The sequence below is a fragment of the Falco biarmicus genome, chromosome 7 (genome assembly GCF_023638135.1).
Source record: "Falco biarmicus isolate bFalBia1 chromosome 7, bFalBia1.pri, whole genome shotgun sequence".
NCBI classification, from domain to species: domain Eukaryota; kingdom Metazoa; phylum Chordata; class Aves; order Falconiformes; family Falconidae; genus Falco; species Falco biarmicus.
Window position 1 is genome coordinate 13,597,447 of NC_079294.1, and position 27,231 is coordinate 13,624,677.

At 38.4% G+C, this 27,231-nt stretch overlaps 1 protein-coding gene across 8 annotated transcripts in view; it reads left to right on the top strand.

Moving 5' to 3' along the window:
* Positions 1 to 1,346: 1,346 nt before the first annotated feature.
* Positions 1,347 to 27,231, top strand: part of HEATR5A (HEAT repeat containing 5A) — a 66,880-nt gene continuing 40,995 nt past the window's right edge. The window contains exons 1-11 of one of the 8 annotated variants that reach the window (XR_008822913.1): positions 1,347 to 1,650; positions 11,018 to 11,101; positions 12,555 to 12,814; positions 13,867 to 14,078; positions 18,525 to 18,633; positions 19,163 to 19,312; positions 19,542 to 19,713; positions 21,620 to 21,780; positions 24,203 to 24,458; positions 25,559 to 25,714; positions 26,505 to 26,755. Coding sequence is in view for 7 of the 8 variants with exons in the window: in XM_056345319.1 (XP_056201294.1) it covers positions 12,689 to 12,814; positions 13,867 to 14,078; positions 18,525 to 18,633; positions 19,163 to 19,312; positions 19,542 to 19,713; positions 21,620 to 21,780; positions 24,203 to 24,458; positions 25,559 to 25,714; positions 26,505 to 26,755 (1,593 nt within the window). In the remaining variant the exon portion in view is untranslated. Of the gene's footprint in view, positions 1,651 to 2,013; positions 2,033 to 3,378; positions 3,538 to 7,956; positions 7,976 to 11,017; positions 11,102 to 12,554; positions 12,815 to 13,866; positions 14,079 to 18,524; positions 18,634 to 19,162; positions 19,313 to 19,541; positions 19,714 to 21,619; positions 21,781 to 24,202; positions 24,459 to 25,558; positions 25,715 to 26,504; positions 26,756 to 27,231 lie in introns of those variants that run through there. The other 7 variants (XM_056345319.1, XM_056345315.1, XM_056345321.1 and 4 more) reach the window with 7 other exon arrangements.

The window sequence follows — 27,231 nt, forward strand, 5'->3', positions numbered from 1 at the left end:
TCCATTGGCAGAATTTTTTTGCATCGATGCTCATGTTTCTTTATCACGGGTGATTCAGTAAAAATGAAACCAGTATCCATATATGGTAATGCAGCCTGGTGCTCTTGGCACCTATAGCAAAATGCACTCAGGCAGTTCTGCATGCACTCTGTGAAATATTCCTCAGTGGTTATCATCTACATGACTGAATACAGATGTTCACAGAGGATCACACTGTATGTAAATGCGGAACTTTTTCGAAACTGAATTTACAAGCTTATGTAAGGGTTAGACATGATTTCAGCTCCTGCGCTTACATGTCCCAGGCATTATTCCCTCCCCATGATGGTTTGCACCACTTCAGAGAAGACGGCCCCAGAGAACCCAGTTTGTGGAGAGGATTTTTAGTTTTCTATTCTGAGATTTAACCAGTGTCACACTGTGGGAAGAAAAAGAAAAAAGATTATCTTTAAGATTGTTGTCTAGTCAAAACCAGTCTTCAATTCCAGAAGGCATTATTTCTTCACCAACTCTGTAGCAGCAACTAAGGTATTAAAGATATTAAATTAAAACAGAACAGCTCAATCCCACCAAACTAACTTGTTGCCAGCAGAAACTGGACCTGATGTTTGTCTTCTAGTTTGCTCTGCTAGGTAGTTAGCAGGACGCAAAACAGTCCAGATGAGAGTGGACATCAGCTACAAACTGCAATAACATTATTGTTTGTTTATTTTTAAACTAAAAAAAAGGTTATGACATATTTTCGCCTTAAGACAGAACTTAAACTCTGATGACAGAATTCAGAAAAGAAAATCACCCCAAAAATAAATGTTCTCATGTCCAGTGAATTCTTGTATGAAAATTTCAAAGGGTGGAAGTTATTCCCAGTGATGCAGCAATATCTTTCATTTGGAGCACATAGGCAGCAGAAGAAACCAGATGAAAATCCCGGGGGACCCTGTGCCTGACCTTGTCAGTAAGACACAGAGCGACTCCCTGATTTGGGATCCCATTTCCATTTGGGTGCAAAACTGACACCGGTAAAACCCAAGTGCAAGAACTTTTGCAGATGTTGGGTTTGACAGATGAGTGGGCGCATAAACGGGGTGTTTCTGCCACTGTGCTGGCGCAGGGCTCCGTGCCCCTCAGGAAGCACAGGTGGGTGCCTGCGGGCAGGCGCTGAGCAGAGCCAGGGACGAACCTCGGCGGTGCCGACCCAGTTACCTTCAAAAAAAGAAGCCCCGAGGGGATTTTGTGGTGCTGCTTTCGGTGGCAGCGCGCCAGCTCCGGGCTGCGCCCGCCCCGGGGCCTGCAGCGCCGCCGACCGCCCCCCGGGGCGCCGACCCCGGCCCCGCCGGCCCGTCGCGGCTCCCGCCCGCCGCCGCCCCGGGCCCCGCGCTCCCCCGGGCCGCTCCCGCCCCTGGCAGCGCCCAGGCCCGCGCTGGCCCCCGCGGGCGCTCGATGGCTCCGGGCCCGATTGCACAGCCCTGAGCAACGGCGGCGCCCTCCCCACTCCCCGCCCTCCCCCGCCGGCGGGCGGCGGCGGCGGCGGCCCGGGCGCAGGCCCCCGCCGCCCCCCCGCGCCGGAGGAGGGCGGGCGGACGGAGCCGAGCCCCGCAGCGGCACAGGAGCCTTGCGGCGGGGCGAGCCCAGCCACGCCGTGCCAGCCAGGTACCGCGGGCGGGAGGGGAGGGGCGGAGGGCGCCGCTTCTGTCCCCTCAGCCGCCGGGGCAGGCGGGGAGCGGGCGCCCGAGGGGCTGAGGTGGGGAGCGCGGGGAGCCCCGGCCGCCGCCTGGGTGAGGGCTCGGAGGCCCGGCGGGGGCCACGGAGCCGGCGGGGGCGCCGCTAAAACAGCGGGGTGTCCCTAAAACGGCGGGGTGCCAGGCGCCCGCCGGGCGGGAGGGAGGGGATGCGCGGGGCGCGGCGCGGGGTGAGGAGTTGCGTGAAGGCGGACTGAAGGGCCGGGGGCAGCCGGGGCGCTCGCTGAGGGGCTGCGGCTGCCCGCGGCCTGCGTCTGGAAAGTGCTCGATCACCCCCGGAGCCGCCGGGGCGGGTAGGTGGGCGAGGCAGGCACGTCGGCTCTCCCGCCGGCAGCCGGACGGCTCCCGGGCTCCCTCATCCCGCACCGTCCCGCCCCGGCGCTGCGGGGCAGGTCTCACCCTCCTGAGGGGCGTGGAGCAGGGTCCCGCCGGGGGGCGAGGGGAGCCGCCGCAGGCGTGGTGCCGGCCGAGTGTCGCCCCCCCGCGCCGCACGGGTACGGGTGCCACGGGGGGGGGCGGGAGAGCGGCCGTGCCCCTGCTCGGGGCAGGCGGGAACGGGGCGAGGGCGGGCGCCGGCCTCGTACGGGCCGGTGCAGATCCTGAGGCGGCAGGGACGGATGTGGCACTCGCTTGCGGTGGGGTTGCATGGGTTTCGGGTCTGTTTTTTTATTTTGTTATAAAACTTGGTACTTAAGTATATTCTGGGGGAAGGGTAGCGGTGCTGCGCGTTCTGGTATGCAGGAATGTTACTGCAGGCTTCTGCAGCTTGGATTCCTGGCTGTCAGGGTAGCACGGTGAGCCGGTCTACACAATATAGCTGGTGAAAAACTGCACAGGGACTTAAAACCCGTAAAGTTGCATTAGTGTTGACATTTTGGAGTGAGAGAAAGAGTAATAGACATCGCAAATTTACTTCAAGTAAGTAAAGTTTATTGAGATAGGCGTGGGAGGGTGATAAGAGAGGAGGAAGGCAGATAAAGTTGAGTTCAGCTTTGTGCTTCTGTAAATGAAATTAGGTACTTTTCTAAGTTTGGATTCATTATTTGTAATGTTTAAGTTTGGGGGTTGCCTTAGTAAGATGAGATATTTATACTTTTGGCTGTGAATTGTACCAAGCTTTTTTTTAGCCTCATATGTCAGAAATATTTTCCCTGTCTTCAGAAATACTCAAGCTATAGTGTATGCTTCGGTGTTTTGCTACATGATGTATATAATCTCAACTCGTAAGAAATAACAATTGAGACCCAGAAGACAGATGACATCTGGTTGTGTGCTGAATGGAGTTTGAGTTTCTTTTCCTTTTCCTGGTGGTTTGACACAATGAGAAGGTGTGGGGGGAAGGGAGGAAGCCAGTGTAATGTTACACTAAGTCTAGCGATAGGTTGAAGCTTTGTGCTTTATTCTTGAACAGAGGATTGTTTTTATGGTCAGTAAAAAATCTGAATTACTGATCAGTTCATAATGTTGCATACGAACGTGTCAAAAGCTTTGATAATCAATCCAGGATGATCTTCTGTTTTAAAATTCAGAACATCCTAATGAGGTGGGAGGTTAGAAACACCTTCTCACAAAAATATCTTCAGTTTGTGGGATGTTTGTCCTATTCAGTTTTTACCATTACATTTTCTACTCTTTTTAAGGAAGCAGAACGTTAGAGAAGACATGAAGTATGTCTACATCTACATTGCAAACAAAAAAATCTTGACATCTCTATGTGGTTACATTTTTTGAGCTGATTTGGAGTTTTCTTTGGGGAACAGCCATTTAAAATATCTAAAGAATCAACCATTGCAGTGAGGTATGTCAGTGATTTATGCCTGGATAGGGGTCTCTGATCTGCCAAACAAGTCTCCTGCAGAGCCTGCACCTGTGAGGGCTTCTGCTGCTCCTGAATTTGTGTCGATGTGTTTCAGTGCAGTTGAAGTCTAGTCATAGCACTAGTTTAACTAGTACTATGCTTAGTAGTACTAGCTTATAGTATAGTACTAGCTTACCTATACTATAGATAGCTGTAATGATTTTCAGGAAAAATAAGTATACTTTTCCAGGATTTTGGGATATGTTCATCAAAAAATTCCTGCTAGGCTAGACTGGATTCAGTGTTTATCTTAATGGAAAATTGGTAGCTAAAATCAGCCTGCATTTTGGATTATCTATATCCATATCTATTACCTACTGTAAGTAAATTTAACATTTTATCCAAGAACTTAATTTCCTGTAGCTGCTGTCACTGTGGCAAAAAAACCCACCCTGTCAGTATACTTGGTTTGATATATTTTGTCCATATTCGATAAACAGTATTGCCTACAACATTGTCAGGAATAAAGCTATGTCCAGATATATATTGAAAATATTGTTAAGATTTAGGTGGGTGTTTATTCTTCTGTGTTTTTTATGCACTTGCCTTGCTGTCACACCGGTCTTCAAACCTGCAAAGAAATAAAACCAAAGCATTCTATGCATTTTTATTCAGACTGGAGCTAGTTATTGCTATTTAAAGTTCGGTTTGTAAAATTTTGGGGAAAAAAAAAATCTTCTAAACTCACTTGACTTACAGATATGACACGGGTTTTCAAACTGTTAGAAGCATTAGTTAGTTTTTTATATGCAGTTTGCGAGGTTGCCTTTAAATAAAATCATGTTCTGAGATCTCTGTAACGGAGCCAACTTTATCTTTTGAGTGAAACTTTCAGAAATGAACCTAGATAATATTTAAGAGTTGTGAGTGCTAGGGGGGACAGAGTGTGGCAGTAGTGCCTGCTGTGGAGCTCAGGAAATGGTTGATTTATGTTTCTCTGTAACTGACTGTAGCTGTTTCTTGGTTTTCTAGAATAGTTATTCTTGCGTGGAGATAAAGCGAAGATAAGAAACATGAAAGCAAAGTATATGTACTGTTTAACATGATGAATGAATGTCATCCAAAATTTGAGTGTTAAAAAATGTCTTGGATGCTTTTTGTTGCTGAAACAGCTATTGCATTTCCAGGCACTTTTTTTCAGGGTATTTTTTTCTCTAATTATGTCAAGCTTTGTCCTCAAAACTTCACAGAAATCATTCAGTATTCCTAGAAGACATTGTCTTGTTATTTCTTTCACACTTCAGCAAATGTATATTGTGTTGTAGTTCTTACCAATGTCACCGTTATGTATGAGGGCTGTGGGTGGTCACATTCTTTGTGTTAATATTTTTTAAATCAGCAAGCCCAAAACAAGGATTCTGATCGATTTCACTTAGATCTTACGCATTATTGCTTTTTCAGATACAGGGTGATTCTACTGAAACTTGGAAATCGATAACGTTTGATAAGCATTTAGCTAGGAAAACCAGTCGTTTGGAACTGTTCCTGTGGGAGTACACAACTACTTTGTATGAGCATCATTGTTCACAAAACATCAAAATACACCACTTTTGTTTTGCAACACAGATGAAAGTAGCTGAGAAACTTAAGAAGAATTCTGTTTGGGCTGTGCGCTATTTGTTCTTTAGCACAGCGTGAAACGCTGTGTGAACACGGCAAGACCTACATGGAAGATGCAATATATGAAGATGCACTTGGAATGCATCTTTAATGAGTACCCGTTTGGTAAATGCTACCAAATTTTCAATGATAGAATTTTCCTGGGGCAAATTGCTTCATCCAGAACACTGTTAAGCAGAAGAAAGCCTGAAAGAAAGGGTGTTGTTTCAACATCTGTGATTTCAGAGTCATGTTTCTTAAGCTGGATAATGTAAGTGGAAGTTGTCCTAGTCTGAAATCTTCAACAGTAGTTAGAGGAAACGGATGGTTGTGTAATGATCTGTTATTGTGGCTCTTAGTCAAACAGATACTTCATTGCTTCTTGCTGTTTGGGATAAGCACGTGATGCAAATGTGTACATATTTTTATTTAAAAAGGAAGATAGCTTCGTTTGTGAGTGTGGAACTGAATCCCTTCATAACACAGAATATGCAATAAAGCATGAGACTCAACTGCGAGATTTACTATCTGGTGCGTTTTTCACATGCTAGTGCACTTAAAATCTGATACAAAGAGTTACAGTTCTGCTTGAGTTAAAAGTCTTAAAATTTTGCATCTTTTCCTCTGTGGCTTGATACTCTTTTTCCACGTGCTCTGGGTTGTTGTCTTGTGATGACTTTCTCTTGTGGCCTGTTCTTGCAAACTGCTGTCGAACATCACTGTTAGTTTTCTTTTCTCCTTTTCTCCATGCTTGCCTTCAAATTTCCCTACTGCTGACCAGCGTAACGTAACACTGCCATATGCCTGGCATTCTCATGGTAGTATATTAATTCGGGATGAAAAGGAATCAAGTCTGTCTGATGCCAAGGAGTAATTTGCTCCAAATTGCTGTAACTGATCACTGATAAATTCAAGCATGTGTCTATGCATTGAAAGACTGGACTCTGGTTTAATAACCTCTTCATAGTCCTCCTCATCAAGGGTTTAATCAATTCAACATACCAATGCATCTGCTAAAGAAACAGTCTTCAGGGAAGTTATCGTTCTCTTTCTTCCCCCTGCCCTTGTCTTGGTGCTGAAATGCCCTAAATTTGCTTGTATGTTTTCTCTGAAACAACACACGAGAAAGCAGTGAAAGAACACATGAAATTCTCAGGTTTTTTCCAGTTGAATGCATGGCCAAGAGTGATTGGCACTGCTGAGCACGTTGACCCCTCTGCACGTGTTTTTTTTCGGGACCAGCAGTTACCTGCCATTGCTTCACGTGGCTCTGCGGAGCAAAAACTACAGAGTTCTGTATACAGAGAAAAGACACAAGTTGGCTGAATGCTGAAGATCCTGCCACACAAAGGATACTGGAGTACTGATGTACTTACGCTGACACTTTCATTTAGCTTTTCCTTCTCTTACTGAAGATTTTGAGGCAGATTTTGCTTCTCTGTGTTAGTTGGTAGTACTCTGAAGAAGTCAATAAGTAAACAAAGGCTGCCCTGTCTTTTGCGTAATAATTAATACTTTTCTCTAGCTGTTGCATATCCCCAGTTCAGTATATTTACAGTGTCTAAACTCCAAGCTCATCTGAGCTGGAGTTGTAGTTCTTTCTTTGTTTCTTATCAAGATGTTAAGATTCTGTCATTTTAGTTTATTTAAATTATTTCTGTGTGTGCTATAAACACATATAAATGCTATAGATTACAGCTGAAGATAATGGAATCCTTCATTTCCCAGGCAATCAAGTCTCCTGTCTGAAGTTGCTGGGAATTTGATCCTGCACTTTTCACCTCCTCCACACCTCCATGCCTCCTTCTGTTTGCCTACTAGCATAAACAATACACTATAACTACTGAATTTTGGTCAGTGTTTCATTCATTAATAGCTGAATTTGGCTGGTGCTTTAAGGTGGTGTTTCAGCCCAGCTGGCAAAAGGAGCATCATACTCAGTTTCTCTTGTCAGAAGTAAGCCCGAGGGAGCTGGGCAGGAGTTTTGTTTGTTTGGGAGATACTCTAAACAGGTATGTGCTAGGGCTTAACATAGGCCTGAGCATTGATGGTCTTGCCATGCAGTCAGCTCAGATGCATGGGTAATGATCATCCCATTAAACTTTTAAAACTGCTGCAGGAGTAACATTGATCTGAAAACTACTAATGACTAGAACTAAACGCGTCACGCTGGAAGGCTTTCTCTTAAATATATTGCTTCACTTGTTAGATGGATGATAGATCTTGCTTTCTGAGGAGAAAAACATGAATTTGAAATCAGTTAAAATAGCACTGTGATGGACAGCTTGAAGCTAATGAACATGCTTCAGCTCTGTATTTCAGCAGTGTGATGGTTATGGCATTGATTGTGTAGTCAGCCCAATGGCAGCTGTTATGAAAACACTGGTAATTATTGCTGGTCATTTTTAAATCTTACTCGTTACTATTACCCATTACTCGTTTTTTACTATTACTCATTACTGGCAATGAGTAATAGTGAACATTTCTTAGAAGAATAATGTCATTTGTACTTCTCTGCTAGACTAGTCTTTGGTACAAAATTGAGTCCACATTTTTATTATATCAGATTTAATGCAGAATTATTTTAATACTTGTGATAGTAGAAAAATATAAATAATTGTTAAGATAAGTTAAAAGGACCTAGATCCTCATCTAGATTATATTCTAGATCCTCATCTAAGTATCATGCTCAGAGAGCTGAGGTTGATCTGATTTCTGTTTGGGCAGCATGTGTTCCTGGCAAAGAGAGACAAGCTGCTGGAACAACACGAAATCAAATGTGAGTGATCTTTAAAGAAATTTAATTTCTAAGTACATACTTGATTTGTGGAGTAGTTTCCATTGCTTATGCTGGTCTTCCTTGAAGTAATGAGTCATAGTTTAAAGGGTTTTTTCAGTGAGAGATCAGTTAGAAGTCTGTTTTAGTGCAGATTGCTTTTTTTGCTTAATGGAGACACAAACTGTGCCGTGAGGTGGAAGGAAGGAGAAAAGTAAAATTCATTAAGTTGCCACTATTGCTTATAGCTTTTCATTTTTTGTGTATTAATTTTTGTCTTAGACTTTCATGTGAAAGAACTGCAACAGTCTATGGACTGCTTCCCTCAGCTTTTGAAGCCTGAGGAGATTACTTATCTAAGAACAGGGGTGATGTGTTGGTTCTCATAGTTTAAAGGCAGTTACTAAAGACAGCTACTCAGATCGATCTCACCCTGGTTCAGTTACCATTATTTATTTTTTTTATAAGAAGACTGCAAGTCCCTTTTTTCTCTTTGTGGTTAGTCAGGAACTTAGAAACTCAGTTGCTGTCGCCTTTTAATGCTTGATTCATGCTATATTCCTTTCAATTCACAGGCCAGCATTCCATCTAGTGCTGGTACTAAGAGCTTTTCTGAGCTCTTTTCCGATCAGTCTTGAAGAATCCTGCTTGCCAAATCAGCAGTAGGCAAATGAAAAATTTTTCATCAATAATAAGTAGGAATAACTTTTGCCTTGTCCAGCAAATCTTTGTGACAGTTTTGTAGCATAGTATAAATCTAAAATAAATTTACCTCGTAGGAAAAAAGAGGTATTTCTGATTGATCTGCTTTTGTAGCACTGATGGGAAAGTAAATCTTGTTATTACTTCAGTTATCTAAAGACAAAACCAAAAGGATGGTGCATCATCCTAGCTAGAAAATTAAGATATTTTTTTTTATCAGCCATGTATGCCTTTTCATTTTTGTTGATGGCATAGTACGTGTTTTATTCAATTATATGTCACATTTATTTTTCCAGATGTCTTTTTCAGATTGAGAAGCTTCAAAATGATAGTACCAGGGGAAAGGGACTATCAACTAATTCAACATTTTTAAACATGGGTTTCATGTGAATATAGATGCATCTTTTCATGCTTAGGTTGTACTTGCATCGATTTACTAGTGTGCGATAATGTTCAAGAAACTGTAATACCTGCAGTGGCTGGTGTAGCCTTCAGCCTTTCATCGTACTTGCAGCCCACCACGTGTCTGTGCCACGCCTCTAATTACAGCAGAGTTGCACCCATGTCTGGATGATATGTGTTTAGGTCTGATGTCTTCTTCTGCACTTAGGAATTGCCTAGTAACAGCTTGTATACAATTAAAATGTATATTTTAAACAATATTATATTTTATTAAATATGTATGTATTTACTATTAATCAAGTGCAGCTTGTCCCCACATTCTGTGCTTGTGTTCTGTTTTACATAGCATTGTAAGCACTGTGCCTTTTGTGTTTTTCTCCACTCTGATTGCAAAACCGATATGCTGCAGTAAAAACTTGATTCCCTACGTTCTTGCCTTTCTTCTCAAGTTTGTATGCCTGTGCCGCTTTTTTATTACTATTTTTGAAGCTTCATAAGTATCTCCTGGTGTGCAGGCTTACAGCTTATTAAAGGGAGTCTCAATAAGTGTTTGGGATAAGTTTTTTGAATAGGGTGGAGAGTGTACTGCATTGTATGTAGCTTCATGGAACCCAGGTTTGCTCGTTGACCAGTGCTGGAAAGATCAGGTCTGTGAATTTTTTGCTGCATGGGCAGTTCTCAGTTTCTACAAAATTAAATCTTGCATAATAAACAGTCAGCCTCTATAATTCAACACTGATAGTCTTTCCTTTGAGAAATGCTAGTGTTTCTAGCCATGTTAGCAGGTTTTCATTATAGAGATCAGCAACTACACCATAATTTTTTTTTTTTAACTTAGACACCCCCCCAAATCTAGATTATTTTTGCAAATGTGTGCTATACAGTAGAAGTGTCTTATTTAGAAACAAGTTACAATAATAAATTGATGGGGTTGCTTAGGGCTTTGTCCAGTCAAGTCTTAGAAACCGCTACGGTTGAAGGTTCTGCAGCCTCTCTGCTCCAGTCCCAGTGGCTGATAATCCTTACAGATAAGATCTTTTCTTCTATCAAGTTGGAACCCTCCTTGTTTTAATTGATGACACTTCTTGTATTATTCCCTCCCATACACCTCAGTAAAGAACCTGTCTTCATCTTCTTGGTAACCTTCCCTTGTAAAGGCTGCTGTTAGGTCCCCTGGAGTCTTTTCTTTACCAGATTGAACCAGTGTTCAGTCTTTTAAAGACTTGATTGAAAAGTAATTACTTTTAAAGTAGCATGCAATCTGTATTTCATATCCTGCCAGACTAAATTCAAGTGGAGTGAGGTTTAAAAGCAAATGTTTTTGCCCAGTGATTCTAATATTAGAATTATATCTGGGAGTTAGGAGAATGGATTGGTAGTCTTCATGTCTTGTTGTATCCATAGTCTTGTACATTAATTTTTCAGAACAGTTGAGTTACCTTTGCCCGTTCTGCTGGTTGTCGATTTTGACATGAATGCTGACTGGTTATTTATTACTTAGTGATAAGGATGTGGAAATTTATGATAGCATTCCAGACTAATATAATATATTTTTTTGCACCTATGCATTTTCAGATGTGTTGAAGTAACATAGGTCTTACAAAGGCACTGGGATCATCTTTCTAGAAAATAATTTTGATATTTAGCTCTCTGAGCTTACTTTTTTTGGTTTAGAATTTAGAACTGATTTAACAAAACAGAAATAAAAAAGGTGGTTTCCATAGTGAAATGAACCAAATATGGTGTGCCTGCCCAATTTAAATGTAACATATAAAGAGCTAGTAATATTTATGGAGCTCCAGTCTAGTGCCTGTTTGGTGAGCTATTACTTAATAAAAATTGTCAGTATTGCAAGACTTCAGAATTTCTTGTTTTCTGTAGAACAGACACTTGTATCTTGTGCTTTCCTAAAGGTGATCTTTATGTTAATTCTTTCTCTAGAAAATCAAGTTCTTGACGTCCTTTATTCAAGAATCTGGAGCAAGAGAGACACATTTTTTACCATGAGGAGAAATTATCTGCTAGGTAAGTTAATTGCCAATGCATGGCAACAATCTGTGATCTGTTTGGTTGGGGAAAACAGCTGTGACTTGTAATCCTCAGCTGAATATGTAAGTTGAATCAGTTTCTGTGGTAGTAGGTGATTCAGAGATAGTAGACACTGGCACAGGCCTTAGGTGAGGAAAAAAGGAGTGATTGTGACCTCTACATGTAATTTCTGTGCTAAGCAGTGATGAATCTCCACTCAAATATTCAGTGAGATGTGTAATCCTACTTTTTTTGTATGTTGCAAAAACTGAGGATAGAATTCAGTTCTGTGAGTGTTCTAGGAGTGAGATAACTGGTAAATTGGGAACGTTTTTGTACCTAGGCAGATAAAATACGTGTAGGTTTAATGAGCTATGCGTATTTATTTCTGCCTGTCATTTTACAGTGTGGTCTTTGTCAAGCTGTCTGGTATTTCAGGTAAATTTGAAGTGATAGTTCATTATAGTAAATCAGATCTGACTGATTACCTTTGTGAGTAAATTTTACATAAAAATATGTAGAAAGCAGTAAAGATAGCTTGCTGTGCATTTGATGACAACCCAAGTACTGAATTATTTACCATTGCTTTGTATTGGCTATTTACTGTTCAATGGACTATTTTACACTATAATACTGCATAGGGAAAAAATATGTGTTCACCAGTCTTGGTGACCTCTGGAAAGGATAATTTGTCTGGGAGTTTAAAATATAGTTGACATTCTACCAGAATCTCCTTGACTATTTTTGTTTGCGAAGTCTACAGAATGTTATATTTTGTAGTTTGAGGCTACACATTGTTTGAATAGTGGAGGAAGAAAAACAAAGGCTATAAAAGTAGTATTTTTTATCTTGGTTTACTTCTAGTTATGCTTATTTACAATGTGTAAATTCCTAAAACAGTCCAAGAGATATAAGTAAAACATAGCTTCTTTTGAACTTTGAATTTTTGAAAAATTCTTGTTTTGAGGGAGGGTGTTTGAAAAAAGGCAGCGTTAGAGGTTTGTTCAGCAGTGAAGCTTTCTTTTTTTCTTTGTGCTTTACTGTGCATTGAGAGTACAAGAAGTGTTTGAATAATAAGTTTGTTAGGTGTAGGTTACTGCCATTGCTTCACTTAGTTCTAGATAGCAAAAGTCATTGAGCTTGGGGCTGCTTGGTCATTACTTTCAGGTATAGGTGTGATCAGGTACTAGAAAACCTCACTTCATGCAAAACAAGAGGAAGGAAAAATAGTGTGAGAACCCCTCTGATATATTCTGAAGTATATTTAACTTTGGCATATGATCTCATTTCCAAAAACATTTAAGCATTACTGAAGCCACCTAAATAAAACTACTGGGTTTTGTTTAATTTATTTTAAGTTTTCCTTTGCAAAATTAGTTTTAATAAGCCAAGCATGAATATAATATGATTGCTGACACTCTAGTAAATATTTTTTTCTTTTTCTGTTTAGGTGTTCAAACTTCTGATTCAGTCATCAGATATTAATGAGGGAGAAAGCCTGACTGAGTAACACCGTTCTGGTAGTTTTTTGGGGTTTTTGTATTCTGCAGTATTTGAGGAGAGATTTGAGGAAAATTGCAAGGAATGGAGTTAGCTCACAGTTTACTACTAAATGAAGAAGCGTATAACCAGCTTGGTGAATTTCAAAAAGCAGAGTTCATTTTTGAATGGTTGCAGTTCTTGGAAAAACTGTTACCAGTGACTAGCAGAGTAAGTATAAAGACACTTGAGAAGAAAAACACATTACAGAGCTATTTTTCTCTGTCTTTTTTTTTTGTCATTTTGCTTAAAAACCAAGAGCAGTATTCCATTTCATTTGCTTCATGTCTTTTATATACATGCAATGAAAGTATGTTCAGGGTTAGCAGTAGCTTTTTAAGTGTTAGAAATATTTGATCACAGCCCTTCAAGTGACGGAGCCACTTGTCCAGTGAAAGGGATGTCTAATGCTTTCTTTTTTTAACTCGGATTATTACTGCCAGATTTTGCAACCCCATGATGAAGAATGGCCATCATGCTTCCACCTAGCATGGCACAATTATTTGGTAGTTCTCTAGCAAGCCAGAACGTAACATCTTTCTCTTAGTTTTTTATTTTCCTAATCAAACGATAAAAGATCTATTTCCAGCCAGCTCTCCAATTGGCTCAGTGTTTAGTGTACAGTGAGTAGGATATGTGGATATATAACAGTAAACCAACCTAGATAATGCTGTTTAGGAGTTATTTGTGTTAAAATATGAAATAAAATACAATGCCAGGCTCTTTCTATTTTTTTTTTTATTTTTTAACGAGCATTTAAAATAGATTTAAAAAATAGATGATTGTTTTAATGGAAGTTCTTACCTTTCTAATGTTCAACTTCTTGAAATTCTGCTAATGTTCTTTTTTACTACTTAAATTACTATATTTCTATTAATTATTTTATTTTAAAACAGGCATAAAAGAAGAAAAAAAGGCAGTTTTGTTTTAGTAAGATATAACTATACAAATGCCACAGGGAAGATACACTGGAAATGGTGCTAGAAAGAATTATGCTCTGAAAAATGTGATTTTGGTTTTTTTTAAGAAGATTAATAAAATAGTCATATATTTGAGATGGCTTTTCTTTAAGTGGAAAGGAACAATAAAATTTGCATTTTTAATTAAGAATGTCACATTATCAGAATGTTAATAATAAAAATTAAATATAACTAGCATTAATTGTCTTTTAACTAATTTTTAAAATGAACTGAAACTTAACTGGTTACGGATTTTATTTCCAGGCTGACATAAGGGAAAACCAGAAGAAACTGGTTGAACAATTGACTTCTTTATTAAACAATTCACCAGGACCTCCTACCAGACGGCTTGTTGCCAAGAATTTAGCTGTACTTTATAGCACTGGAGACACTTTTTCTGTTTACCAAACAATTGATAAATGCAATGAACTCATTCGGAGTAAAGATGATTCACCAAGTTATCTGCCTACGAAACTGTAAGTTGGGTTTTTTTTAACCCCAAACTTCAAATCCAGTAGTAACAAGAGAGACAGATTTACATGGTGAGAGGTTAATGCTGGAGAAGGTGTGCTCCCTCATTTCTGCCTTTTGTCTGGTAGAGCTTTTACCATATGACACACAAAATTTGGGAGCCTCCATGATTAGTATCATTATTGTGGGTGTATCTAGCTGTAAAAAGTAATTATTTTTTTTATTACACCTCTAAAATTTTTAGACTTGCGTATTACAAAGAGAAACTGAATTCATCTGAAACCTGAAAGCAAATTCAAATTGCTTTCTTCCCTCTAGGTATTACAACAATTTTATTTTAATCATTTAGTATACGCTGCCTTCAGGGTAAAATTATGAGTGGTTAAGTACTTGTGTAGCATTTTATATATCCCTTTCTGTGTCTTTACTGGAAAGTTTTGAATAAGAATTCTAGGTATGTGTTGGGGGGGAAAAACAATTTCAGTACTTGACAACATAAATTGCCCTTGAAAGTTCAATAAGCTGAAAATATATTTTTCTTCTTTATTTAGAAGTTTCTTGTTACGATTCACATAAACATAACATAAAATCAATCACATTCAGATACTTTAAAATCACATTACTTTTGAAGCGTTTAACACAGAAGCAATTTGGTGGCTCTTGGCAGTTGAGGTAGATTGCATATGTTAGAACAAAGTTTGACCAACCTAGATAGCTAGTGTTTACTGGATCCACTGGAAAGAAATGTCTTGAGTGATTTGAAAGATAAATTGAAAGATTATGAGTGTAGGAATGCTAAACTTGTTGCTACCGTGCAGAACCATAATGACTGTGGTATGCTTTAAGGTAATAGAGTAAACTGAGCCCAGTTTCTGCTTTTATGTTTTTGTTCAGTGAGGGGACAAAAGCAGCTTGTAATACATATTGCCATATTGAATAAACCATGCTTTGCAGCAAGTTGGACAAACACTGCTTGTTACAAAAAAAAGGTGAAGAAAGCTTTTCATAAGTAATTTACTTCAAATTAAAAAAAGAAAAAAATATTTAGCTGATATGAAGCATCTGAGTTAACTACCAGAGGATACATAATAAAACAAAGAATGTGGTAGTATCAGGAACCAAAACTGTAGAAGACAGATCTCTAACCAGGCAGTTGAAAATCAGGCCAGAGAGAATACCAGCGATGAATACTTGAGTTATGAGGGGGCAGGTGTTTGAAAACCAAAGAAACGGTAGTAACAGTGCTGAGAAGAACAGCAAGAAAGGCAAGTACACAGAGACGTGTGAACAGTTATTGCAGGATGTGAAACCAAATCTTACGGTGCAGAAATTCTATGAATAACCTTCATTCCTGAAACAATGCACATCTTTCACTATAGTGAAGGAAACTAAAAATAAAGGTAGAGATAGTAAAACATCATTGTGCATTAATGATACATGATAGAGCAGAGCAGAATTTATCTTTCTCGTTTGCTTCTTGTGCTAATGCTGTTTCTGACAACCCAAAGTGAAGTTTCCTGAAAATAGATTTTTGCAAGGAGTCAGCTGTATTTTCCAATACCATAATATTTTTTTTGTTTCCTTCTTGTTGCAATTGACCTCTTGTGTAGTATTTTAAGAATAAATTTGCTATAAAGGGGCTTAGTCCTGCAGAGTAAATGACTGCTATACTACTGGCTCCTGAACAGTGAGATGCATTAATGTCATAGGTGAGTTGTAGTAGGGGGCTGAACTCTGCGGGTCTTCTTTGTTTCGTCTGCAAGATGACATACTGGACAAAGTGGCATGATGTCAGCATAGCGAGGAGGGATGATGCAGGCCATTGGCAGTAAGGCAGAAATGGTAAGTAAGGAAAATGTTAGGTATCAGGAGTCAGAAGGCAGAGAAGTAGCCAGGGGGGGACAGGTAACAGTGGTCAGAATCCTGCCAGGTATGTAGGCAGTAGTGAGGAGAGAAAATAAAGACATGAATTGGAGAAAAAGGTAGCAGTAAAATATGGTTTACTTCAAAAAAGGTTTGGAAAAGGGATTTCTCATGGTACTGACACTGAGACAACAGGCTGCAGAAAAATAAGTGGAACTACAGAACTCTTCATTGAGTAAAATGTTTCATTCTTGGCTGCAAGTATATGGAATACTTTGTGTTCAGTGAAGAAAGTCTGCTGCTGCTTTTTTGTTTTTTTCTTTTCTTTTTTAAAATCTTGATTAAAGTGGTGTCCTTGTTCGCCATCTGTCCTTACTGAGCATACATGCCCATGCTGTCTGGTAGCAACACTTTGCCATCATTGTTCACAATATGTTGATTCACCTGGAAACTCCTTTAAATAAAGTTTCTAGTGAATTGTTCTCTTACCTCATAAATTATCTTTTTTCTTGTTTGGTATAGGTGGAAGATGGAAATGTTTTATGCAGACATTGTAAACAGAATCATAGGTGCCTATCTTCTACTAAGATGGACTGTGATGCAAATGCTGTATCAGATAAACAGGTCATATGATGTGAACACAGCTTACTCCCTTAAATTACAGTTTTTAGAATATTTGCTAGGACTGCTTTTAAACCATAAGCGTTTTGAAAGCATTTGGCTGGTCAGCAAACTTTCATAGCTGATCTCAGTGCTATTTTACCACACGTATAAGTATCATAGTTCTGCATTTTTGTTGATACCTCTCCCAAGTATCATTTTTTAAGGGAAAATTTGAGAGAAAACAGCTTAAATGGATCTTATATATGGAGTTGTATAGCAGTTTGGAGGTGGGCTGCCAGGGAAGAAAAAACACAGTCAAAGAGGCTTTTGCCTGCAAAACTTGTATAAATTTACAGGCTTCCTTGGAAACTTCTGGCTATTGCTTGTGATTTGACAAATAAAGTGACTCAAGAGTTCATACAGTTTGGACTTGTGAAGAAACATTTGTGGGGGAGAAAAATAGCTATAGAGTCATGATACAGACCTAGAGGGCAGCCAGAAGAGCTTCCGAAGTCCTGTGCTTTGAACTTTTATAGAAACTTCAATACTGATGTGCAGAAGTAGCTGGATTCTCTCACTTTGCCTGACTAGATGTTCCTCATCAACAAATACTGCCACTTTGTTGCTAGAACTCACTGTTAACGCTGATTGACTCTTTCATACAACATCTAAACACATGGCAGTACAGCCAACCATGGAAGAGTGTTTGCAGTTAATACCCTGATGTAATAAGGGTAGCTATGCTTTGTGTTTGGGTTTTTTTTTAATGTTTGTTAAGTATTCCTTCTTTGAATTATGATGTGAAATATATATTATTTAATCTTGAAGTTAATTAAAGAGAGGATCTGTGACCATCAGATGATCAATTTAGTAATATGATGGTGCACTTGTAATTTTATGCCCAGACACACCAAACTGTTGGTGTGTACTGAGCTGGATAAAAGCAATAATGAAAAATGTTGCTTTAATGAAAACAGGATTTTGGTATGATAAAAGATAAAGAATATCAGTTTTGGTTTTTTTACTGTGCTTTGTCATCTAGGGAATTACTGTTAATATTAAATGCATTTTTCTTATTAAGAATGTGTTCAATATGAGATTTTAAAATTCTTTATGGGAAATGGATTTGGTGGGGGAATGAGTAAAATGTTGCTTTGTTGAAGGGGGTGCTGAGCAGTGTCACTGCATATTTAAGTAAGTCTGGCCAAAGAGCTGAAAGCTAATTAAAGATATAATTTCCTTTTTCCTTGTATTCATAGAATTAGTTGGTTTAATTATAGATCTGTCAATACAGAGCAAGATATTTTTGTTAATTAGTTATTAAAAGGAAAACTATTTAGTTCTTTCTGCTTGTTTGTTTGTTTGTTTTGCTCAATCTTTAGCAATTTTTAGATGCTAATGAGTGCAGAGACTCCAGTTGTCAGGTATTTCACCTGGAAACTAAATTCAGAATCTGTGTGCAGTGAAAAGGACATGGGCTTATACTTTAATTTTCTTCAAAGCGTTTCCTTATTATGTATTGTTATACATAAATGCCAACATTTTAATTACTAGACCATTTGCAGTCTACTGTTGACCATCGAGTTATAAATAAATCTGTCCCTGGGTACTTCTAGCAGCATCTGCCATAGCACAGTGCCATAGACTGCATGATGCAAGTCATGCTTAGTTAGAGATTAATGCTAAATTTTAAAGGTAGATATGAATATTGTATTCCTGTTGTAAAATTAGTGGAAGATTGTATTCCCTGTATTCCTGTGTTATCCAGGTTACTTTCCTTGTATCTGCATTTCTTCTAGAGTGTGAGTATGTGTGCCACACACAGGCCATTTTTTTTTTTTTTCCTTTTGATAATCCACTTACATTTTTGGGACATTATATTTAGTTATTTTGTTGTTTGCCCATTGATTATCTTAGTCGTCTTAATCCCTTTCATCTATTACTGCATCCATTTTCACGCGTCTTTGGATTTGCTTTTGTTTTAGTGCTGCGGTGGTATGCTTGGGCTATTTATACAAAAAATTGGGAAGAATTTTGGGAAACAGTTTTACTGACACCGTTGGGAATGTGCTTAAAGCAATGAAGAATGCAGAGGTATTGGAACAGCATGTTTAACAAATGATTGGAAAAATAATAGGATGTTTACTGTTGGTAGCTGAACCAATGAATAGGAGAAAGTGCATGATACCAAAATACAAAAAAATTGTGGAAAGTCATAGGAAAAAAATCAGTGTCTAAATTTCAAAGAATTACTAGAGAGTTAATGAATTATAACTATGAAAGGATCAATCATAGCCATTCTCTATCTCATTTCATGAAAGAACTTGATAAACTAGAAAATTTGATTACCTTATTAATGAGAAAATTTTGCTCCAGCTTGTACTTCATGTTTTGAGTTCTAAACTGCTAGTGACTACTTTCCAGTAGAACATAGAATTACTATTCTCACTTGCGTGTAGACCTATAGAGCAAGTTACCTGCTTTAACTCACTTCAGCATAAACAGATCTCCAAAAGTCTAAAAGACCCAAACCATTGTTTACCTACTCCAGTAGTTGGCATTTTGTATTTCCAAGGAGTTTAGGGTTACAAAACCTTAACACTTCTCTTTTTCATTTTTTCAGTCTCAAGGTCGTTATGAAATCATGCTTAGTTTGCAAAATATATTAAATGGTTTAGGAGCTGCTGCTATCCCCTGTCACAGGGATATTTACAAAGCTGCCCGATCATGTTTGACAGATCGATCTATGGCAGTCCGCTGTGCTGCTGCAAAGGTAAAGTGTTCTAATTGCTGTTTTTATTAAGTAAGCTCCCTAAATACAGTTCGTTCTTAATGGATGATGAATACAGCAGAAAATACATCTTTTGCTTATCTTTATTTGTTTGATATTGCCTTGGCAACAAAACTTCAAGTGACTTCAGTATGAAGCAACATGCTTATTTTGTTAGGGAGAACTCTGCTTTTCTACGTCAAAATATTTTTATTTCTCTTTTTTTCTCTAGTGTCTTCTTGAACTTCAGAATGAAGCAGTATTTATGTGGAGTACAGATCTGGATAGTGTTGTGACCTTGTGTTTTAAGTCCTTCGAAGGTTCCAATTATGATGTACGATTAGCAGTTTCAAAACTTTTGGGCACAGTATTAGCTAGAGCTCTAACATCCAAACAGATAACAGGTAAAGTATGTATTTTGTTTGCAGATTCCTCATGTGTAATACGTCAGATGATAAAAAATTCTCAAGTTCTCTTGAAGCCTGAAGTACAATCTCTGGCTTAGTCTTTTCTGTAACATTTTTCTTGTGAAGTACTGTGATTTTGGTTGTGTTAACCTGCATAGATATATATTTATGAAGTAATATACAAGGAAAAAAATTCGGTATTTTCTCTGTTACAAGACTGTTATTGTATGGAGAGAAATCGGTAGCCTCAAGAATTTAAAGGCACGATTAATTTAAGCAGTGTAGAAAGCACTAAGATTCTCAAGAGAGTGTCTCTGTCAAACTAAAGACTTTAAGATACCTTCAGGCTGTTTTCCGCAACTGTCCATGCCGCATCTAGATTGTCTAGCAGTACAAATGTGATCAGAATGAACATGCCGTTTTGTTCACTCAACAGACCATGTAATAGTTTTTGGTGACAGACAGTACTTGATCTAACTGAAGTATCCTGGCACAAAGTTAATATCTTTAGTCTTTGGTGTCATACAGGCTGAGCGTTTTTAGTCCAATCTTAGGAGCTTATAAAAGCACACAAGGTAAGTGTGATTCAGAGTGTTCTGCGTTTAATGGCATCAGAAAAGACCTTCAGTGCAATGAGCAACAGATGACAAAACTATATGGCTTTAAGCCCAGCCTACTGCCTCTCAAAATTCTTGAGGCTCTGTATTTGTGTTGGAGTCTGTGAAGTCTTGATTTATAAAGTATCTTTCTAAGAATCTTTTGGAGAGAGTTACAGTGTTACAGAAAACAAGGGGCACTTCTCTTTTCCCAGTAAAGTAAAAAAGAAAGAAATACTCTGACCTCTTTATAGACTCAGTAGTTTTCTTTGATCTTTGTAAGCAGTGTGGTTGTATTTCTAAACTGCTAAGATAAGGTTATATAAGAAGCTTATCAACTGTTTGGTTGGTTGTTTTTACTTTCTTTTTGTTATTTTTAGTTAAAAAGAAGTTAGAGCTAAGTGAGACAGAAGCTGGTTGGGGGCTAGAAGGGGCCTGGGGAGAAGTGGAGGGAGCATTACGTGAAGAAGTGCATAGTCCTGAGGTTTCTGCATTGTATCTGATAACCTGCTGATACTGTGTTTATGGTTTTTATTTGGGGGGGGGGCATGACTATCTCATATTGTATCATTCCTTTTCCCATTTCAACACTTGGAAGACAACGAAAAATGTAGTGAAAATTTTAGGTCACTTAGTTTGCACAGTGTGCTGTCATCATGCTAAGTTTGCACACACATGTCCCAGCATGTATTTTAAATGAACTTTCTATCGAGATAAAACAATGGAATAGGAATTAGGGAAAAATAATTTTCCTAGAAGCTTGTGAACATATTCTATTATTTTCATTCCTTTGGGGAGCTAATTTAATACTAAGGTGAGATGCGTTTTTTTTTCTAAGAGAACCTGTAGCTGTGCCCTGACCTGGCTGCAGAAAGATGATCCACCTTGCCTGGAATTCAGAATAGAGAGTTATCTTTGGTGGTAAGCTGCAATGAGTTAAGTCAGGGCTTTCATGCAGCTTTGGGTGGTAGGAGTAGGCCACGCTGACCTTTTTGCAAAGGGAGCTTAGATTAGATGGTAAATACTGACAGAGGGTGTATGTATGTATATATATTAGGTGGTGGCCTAAACTATGTAAAGGTAGCTGAAGCAGAAGAACTTGAGAAATCCTGTGGTTTGCTAGAGCAGTGAGTCCTAAAACATTTTTGTTTCTGTTGTGAAATTATGTTCTAACAGTATTTGGATTTGATTGGGCTACTGAATTCATGCAAATATTTTTTTATACAACCATTAGAGTGGAAACTTTTCTTCTAAAATGTAACAAGTTTTACAGAGCTGTTCCTCTAAATATTTACAACTATTCTTAGCATCCACCAGGCATAACTTCCGCAGAATCTGTTTGGAAGAAGTGATGGAGCTATTGGGAACTGGATTTCTGCGTGGAAGTTGTGGATTTCTACGAGCCAGTGGTGATATGTTGAAAGGGACCAGTTCAGTCAGCAGAGATGTTAGAGTTGGAGTCACCCAGGTTTGGATTACGTTAGTTATCATTTTCTGAGATTGCTAAACATTCCTATAGTCACTGTTTTGCTCTCCATATATCTCCTATTTCATTCTGGTTTGTATCTGTGACAAAATGTATGTACTTTAAAATAGTGATTTACGTCTTGAGTTATGCTAGAAAGAAAAGAAAAAAGATTTCTGATGTTGCTTATTGTTTACCTGATAGTTTTAACTTCTCAGAATTAAATATATATTACTCGTCAAAGCTTCACATGATGTAAATTTCAGGTAAGTGATATAAATAAGTACTTTCCTAAAATTTTTTAAATTAATAACTTATGTCTAAAAATGAAAAGAAGTTACAAGGATTCTTTGAACTTGAAATAGTTTCCTTCTATACAGGGACATTCCCAGTCCTGTTCTGAAAGAGTCGTTCTGTTTGGAGTAAGTGCATGAAAAATAAGGAAAACAAAATGTAGTGGAAAAAAACAGATAACTGTTTTACTGTGTTCCTGGATGCTCAATTAGAGCATAGAGTCTTGTTAACTGAGCAGGACTGAAGTCAGACCATATAGTGCATGCTGGTTAAAGCAGTATAAATTTTTCAGATAATATCAGGTTGGCTTCTTCCTGTAAATTTTATCTTAAACAACATTTACATGCTAAGACCTAGATATTCAAATGTTAAGTCTGTGAATCAAGACTAAAGGTCATGGTGAACATTTGCATATCAGTCAGCTGTGATTATTTTAATGTTACAGTCCCCACAGCTATTGGATACATCCCCTTTGCCAGTGAGGGAGTTTTTTTAGTGCATTTCAACTCCTGCAGTGCAAAAAAATCTGTAAATTAGCTTGATTGACTGATAGAAGCCAGACTTTGTACTGAAACGGCTAGAAGGTGCTCACAAATTGTCTTCTATGCTCAGATTGTGCTGGGTAGAAACATTAACTTCTGGCAGACAGATAGAAGGACTGGGGAACAATAATACCTTGACAGCTATTTGCTTGGAAAATGCATGCCAGACTCCTAGGGTGTTCTGTATACACGGTGATTTTATTAGTTTTCCAGGAACAGATAGTTACAGTGTTTTGGCTGTTTGTACTGTTTTTTGGAGGTTGTCTCCTTTTTCATGCATGTCTGCATTCACACAATAGTACTTGTGAGAGATGGTACACTCTTAACTGTACCAGAACAGTCAAAATAGTGCAATGTTTCTATAAGAAAAACTTGAGAAATTGTGTGTTTCAGTGCTTGTGAGTAGAAAGCACTTGCAGTTATAAAAGATATTAACACTGAAGATGACTTCTTACATATGGAAGAAGAATTAATATTTGTTCAAGACACAGCCAGATTCAAGATGTAATTCAAAATGTAGCCATAGCAGTATGACTCTTCACAAGTCTATTTATCCTGTTAAATTCCTCAGTTTTCAAATCCATAAAACAGGGGTAACGTGCTGGTACTTTATGAAGCCTAAGTAGTATTTGTTAAGAGCTGTTACGTGCTAACACAATCTCACAGTACAATTTCTCCATCTACAGTACTTCTTTTAATGTGAATAATTTTGTTGTTAATACTAGACATGAGACAAGTATGTACAAGGTGAATATAGAAGTTCATTGATATGGATAGTAGTTGTAGGAATTTTGTGTGTTCATTTGCACATTCTCATTTTTTGTATTCCCTTTTCTTGATGGTAGCACATCTATTCATTAAAAAAACCCAACACATGTACATGTAAGGCATTTGTAAGGGAGTGTATTATGTGGCAAAACAAATGGTCTTGTGGTGATTAGATTTGTAAAGTGACTCTGCATTCTTTCTCTTTGTTGTGACAAACGTAGTCTTTTTATGGTACCTCCATTACAAGGCAAACAATTAAAATTAATTGAGATGAAGAGCAGTGCTTGGGGGCTGCAAATATTCCCTAATTCAAAGCCTATAATAACAAAATTCTCTCAGGGTTCTGGGTTATAGTTTTGTAACATAGTAGTTCTTAAAATGCATTCATACATTAAATTTGGGTTCCATGTGCAGAATGTTAAATAGCTGGAAGCTGTTGTTCAGTGAGACCAAACACAATGTTTTACATAACAAGTGCCTGTGCAGGGTAAACTGCCATTTCTCACACTCTGAAGTGAAATAACATGGGCAGGCAGCTTGAATTAATTTACAGTGAAAGCAGGCTGCAATATTGCTAGTACAGTTTTGATAGTAATTTAAATTATTAAAATAGGTCAAAAAAATTTTGCAGCTACCTGAAAGTGAGAACGTAAGTGATTTATGAATGTGTAAATTCAGAAGTAATCTCAGATAAGTGATGTTCTAGTTGTGGCAGTGTGCAGGGATTTTTTTTAAAAGAAGAAAATACATGTGGGATAGTTGGCAGTGGTTTTCCAGATGATTTTGCTCTAAAATATGGCTTCTTTTCAAATCTCTTTCAGGCATATGTGGTATTTGTCTCTACATTAGGAGCACAATGGCTTGAAAGGAACTTCTCTGCCTTCCTTTCCCATATTCTAGATCTTGTGTCTCCATCTCACCCTAAGGCCATTCAGAGTCAGATGGATGCTATCGGCTGTCGCCGCTGTGTTTCCTTTATCCTTCGAGCTACAGTAGGAGGCCTTCTTGGGGAAAAAGCTCAAATTGCAGCTGCCAAGGAGATTTGTCAGGCCATCTGGAAACTGAAGAAAGTTGTGGGTATGGGTCTAACAAGATTATCCATTTGGGCCTCTGTTTTTCCTTTTTTAAGTGATTGTCCAACTTCCTAATCCAGAGACTGCAGAAACAGAATATGTAGTGCTGATTTATTACCATAATAATGTAGGGGGCTTTCGATGGGCTGCTTTGTTTTTAACTTGGCTGGTTATTTGTTTGTGTATGTGTCTGTGTTTCTGCATGTGTGTACCCACACAAGTGGAAACATCTTTTATAACATTTTTTTTCCCCTGGCAAATACTGTTTTTAACAATTAGAAATAAAATAATATATACAGTAATAAAGTAGAGACGATATTGTTAAATAAGTTAAATTCGCAGTTAATACATGTCTAGACAGATTCTGCCTTCCTGTCCAGAGCAGCTGACGCTACTTATGGTTCAAAAAAGAAACACGCGTTCCTAACTGACAAAATGAGCATTTCTCCTGGAGAAAACGGATCTCTTGCATGGTAGTCTTGTACACAGCTTCCCAAAAAAGCTACTGATCTTCCGCCATCGTCCTTGTAGGGGAAAAGAATGTTGGGCATAACCAGTCATCCCCTGGTGTACAGCAGCATATTGTATCCTATTTAAATGTTAGATGCCTAAACTGGCATAATAATTTGTGTCTGAAAAGGTGAACTTTTAAAAAACTCCAGATTTTTCCCTCCCTCTTCATTCCCTACCCCACCTTCTCACTCGCTTGCTCTTGCTCAATTTACTCTTTCCTTCCCTTTCTTTTTTCCTGCAATGTAGTACATTCTGGCAAGTTACATCAAAGCATGACCTCTTTAAGTCACTAGTGAGGCTGAGAATAGCATGCTTCTTACTAGTCACTGTTCCCCACCACTTAAAGATAAGCAATTCGGTAGTGTTCATTTTATCTACCCTCACAGACGTTACTGCACTATCCATTTGAGTAATAGAAATGTACTTGGCTCAGTGAAGGCCAACCTTTGCAAAACAGTTTGGTAAATATAAATGGTAACGGTAAAAGCTCATTTGGTAATACAAACAACTTACTACAGCAAAATTCTTCTTCTGATGTTTGTTTCATTTTGGTAATGATTTCATGGGGGTTTTCCTATATTGTGTTACCAGATGCTGCAATAAGTGACAGTAACCTGGAAACAAGAATTAGTACAACAGATGTAACAGCAAGTCAACATGTGCTTGTTTGTGCACTTCAGGAACTTGGAAGTCTCATCCAGGGCTTAGGAACTACAGCAGGACCGCTACTGCAAGATTCCAGTACAGGTACAGGCCCTGAATTGTTTTGTGGCCAGAGTACAAAATATATTCCTTTGTTCACTGTGATCTTTGATGGCTCGACTGTCAATTCTTCAAATCCGTTGGGATCCTTTGTCTAGCACTGACTATAGCAACCTTTTTTCTGGTGTGCAGGCTCCTCACTTGGACCTTCTTAGTTCTATCCTTTTCTATTTTCTCCCACTAAATTTAAAAAAAAAAAAAAAAAGAGGGGGAGTTGGCTACCTTACATGGTGTAGGAAATCTTTAGGCATTGCTCAAAGAGTTCTGTATCTTCTCCAACCTGTACTAGTATGTTAATTGAAAAAAAACAACGAACACTATCAAATTTATCTCCATTAAGGGTTGTATTTGATGTCCAATACTTCATAATGTTTATAGTAAATCAGTTTGATTGAGCTGAGTACCTTCATCTGCCTTTGTTTTCATTGAGCTGCTTTTTTTTTTTAATGGGTTCAAGTAGACATCTGTTTCCACTGCATGGATTTCTGCTTCCTTGAGAATACTTACAGATATTTTCTATACATGTTGGTGAATAACAGTGTAATGTGTTAGATTTTCTCCATATCATTACTTTTCATTCAGCGTAACTTTTTTGAAAAGTATTAAGTATTTAAATTTTGTAAGAAATATTTCACAATAAAAATCAATAGTACTGTTTAAAGAGAAGTACACAGACTGGGTAGTGCTACATTCACCAGTACTCTCTCTGCATTTTTGCTTGTCTGACAATCTGCTTCCATATTTCTTAAGTGTGTTTATGCATTTTATTTTTCAGGAGTTCTGGAAGCAGTAATTTCGGTCATTCTTCATCCCAGCATTTCAGTTAGACTAACAGCAGCTTGGTGTTTGCGCTGTATTGCAGTAGCATTGCCCTCCTATGTGTCCCTACTGTTGGATCGTTGCATTGAACGTCTTAGTGCATTGAAAACCTCCCCAGAAGCAATAACTGGCTACAGTTTTGCTGTTGCTGCTTTGCTGGGTGCAGTAAAATACTGTCCTTTAGGAATTCCACATGGAAAAGGGAAGGTATGGTCGGAATACTTTGTTTATATGCAGTTCTTTGTTGTTTTTGTGGTAGCATTTGCATGCATTCTTTATGACACGATCACATAACGCAGTGTACTGATGAGAGACTTTCTTTCCTCGAGAAGGGGATTTTGAAGCATACCATAACTTGAATAAGCAAGTGTTTTTCTCACTTGTGTCAGGATTGTGAATTTCTCAGGAAATTCCACTAATGACTTTATTAACCACTCGTACTGCTACCTTTTTCTAAGGTAGAAGTTTGTTAGGGGAGAAATTTGGTGTTTTGGGACAGAGGGCAGTTCTGTGGAGCTGTAAGGACTTAAATCGAACAGCCTAAGAAAAGGTTTACCTGGAGAAAATATTTCTTGAGTAGAGTTACAATTTCCAGAATTTCAAACTAAATTCTTTACAGCAAGATCAGACCATCTGCAATTCTGGCCCAGTTTGACTTAAATTAGAAAACTGTCATTTCAGCA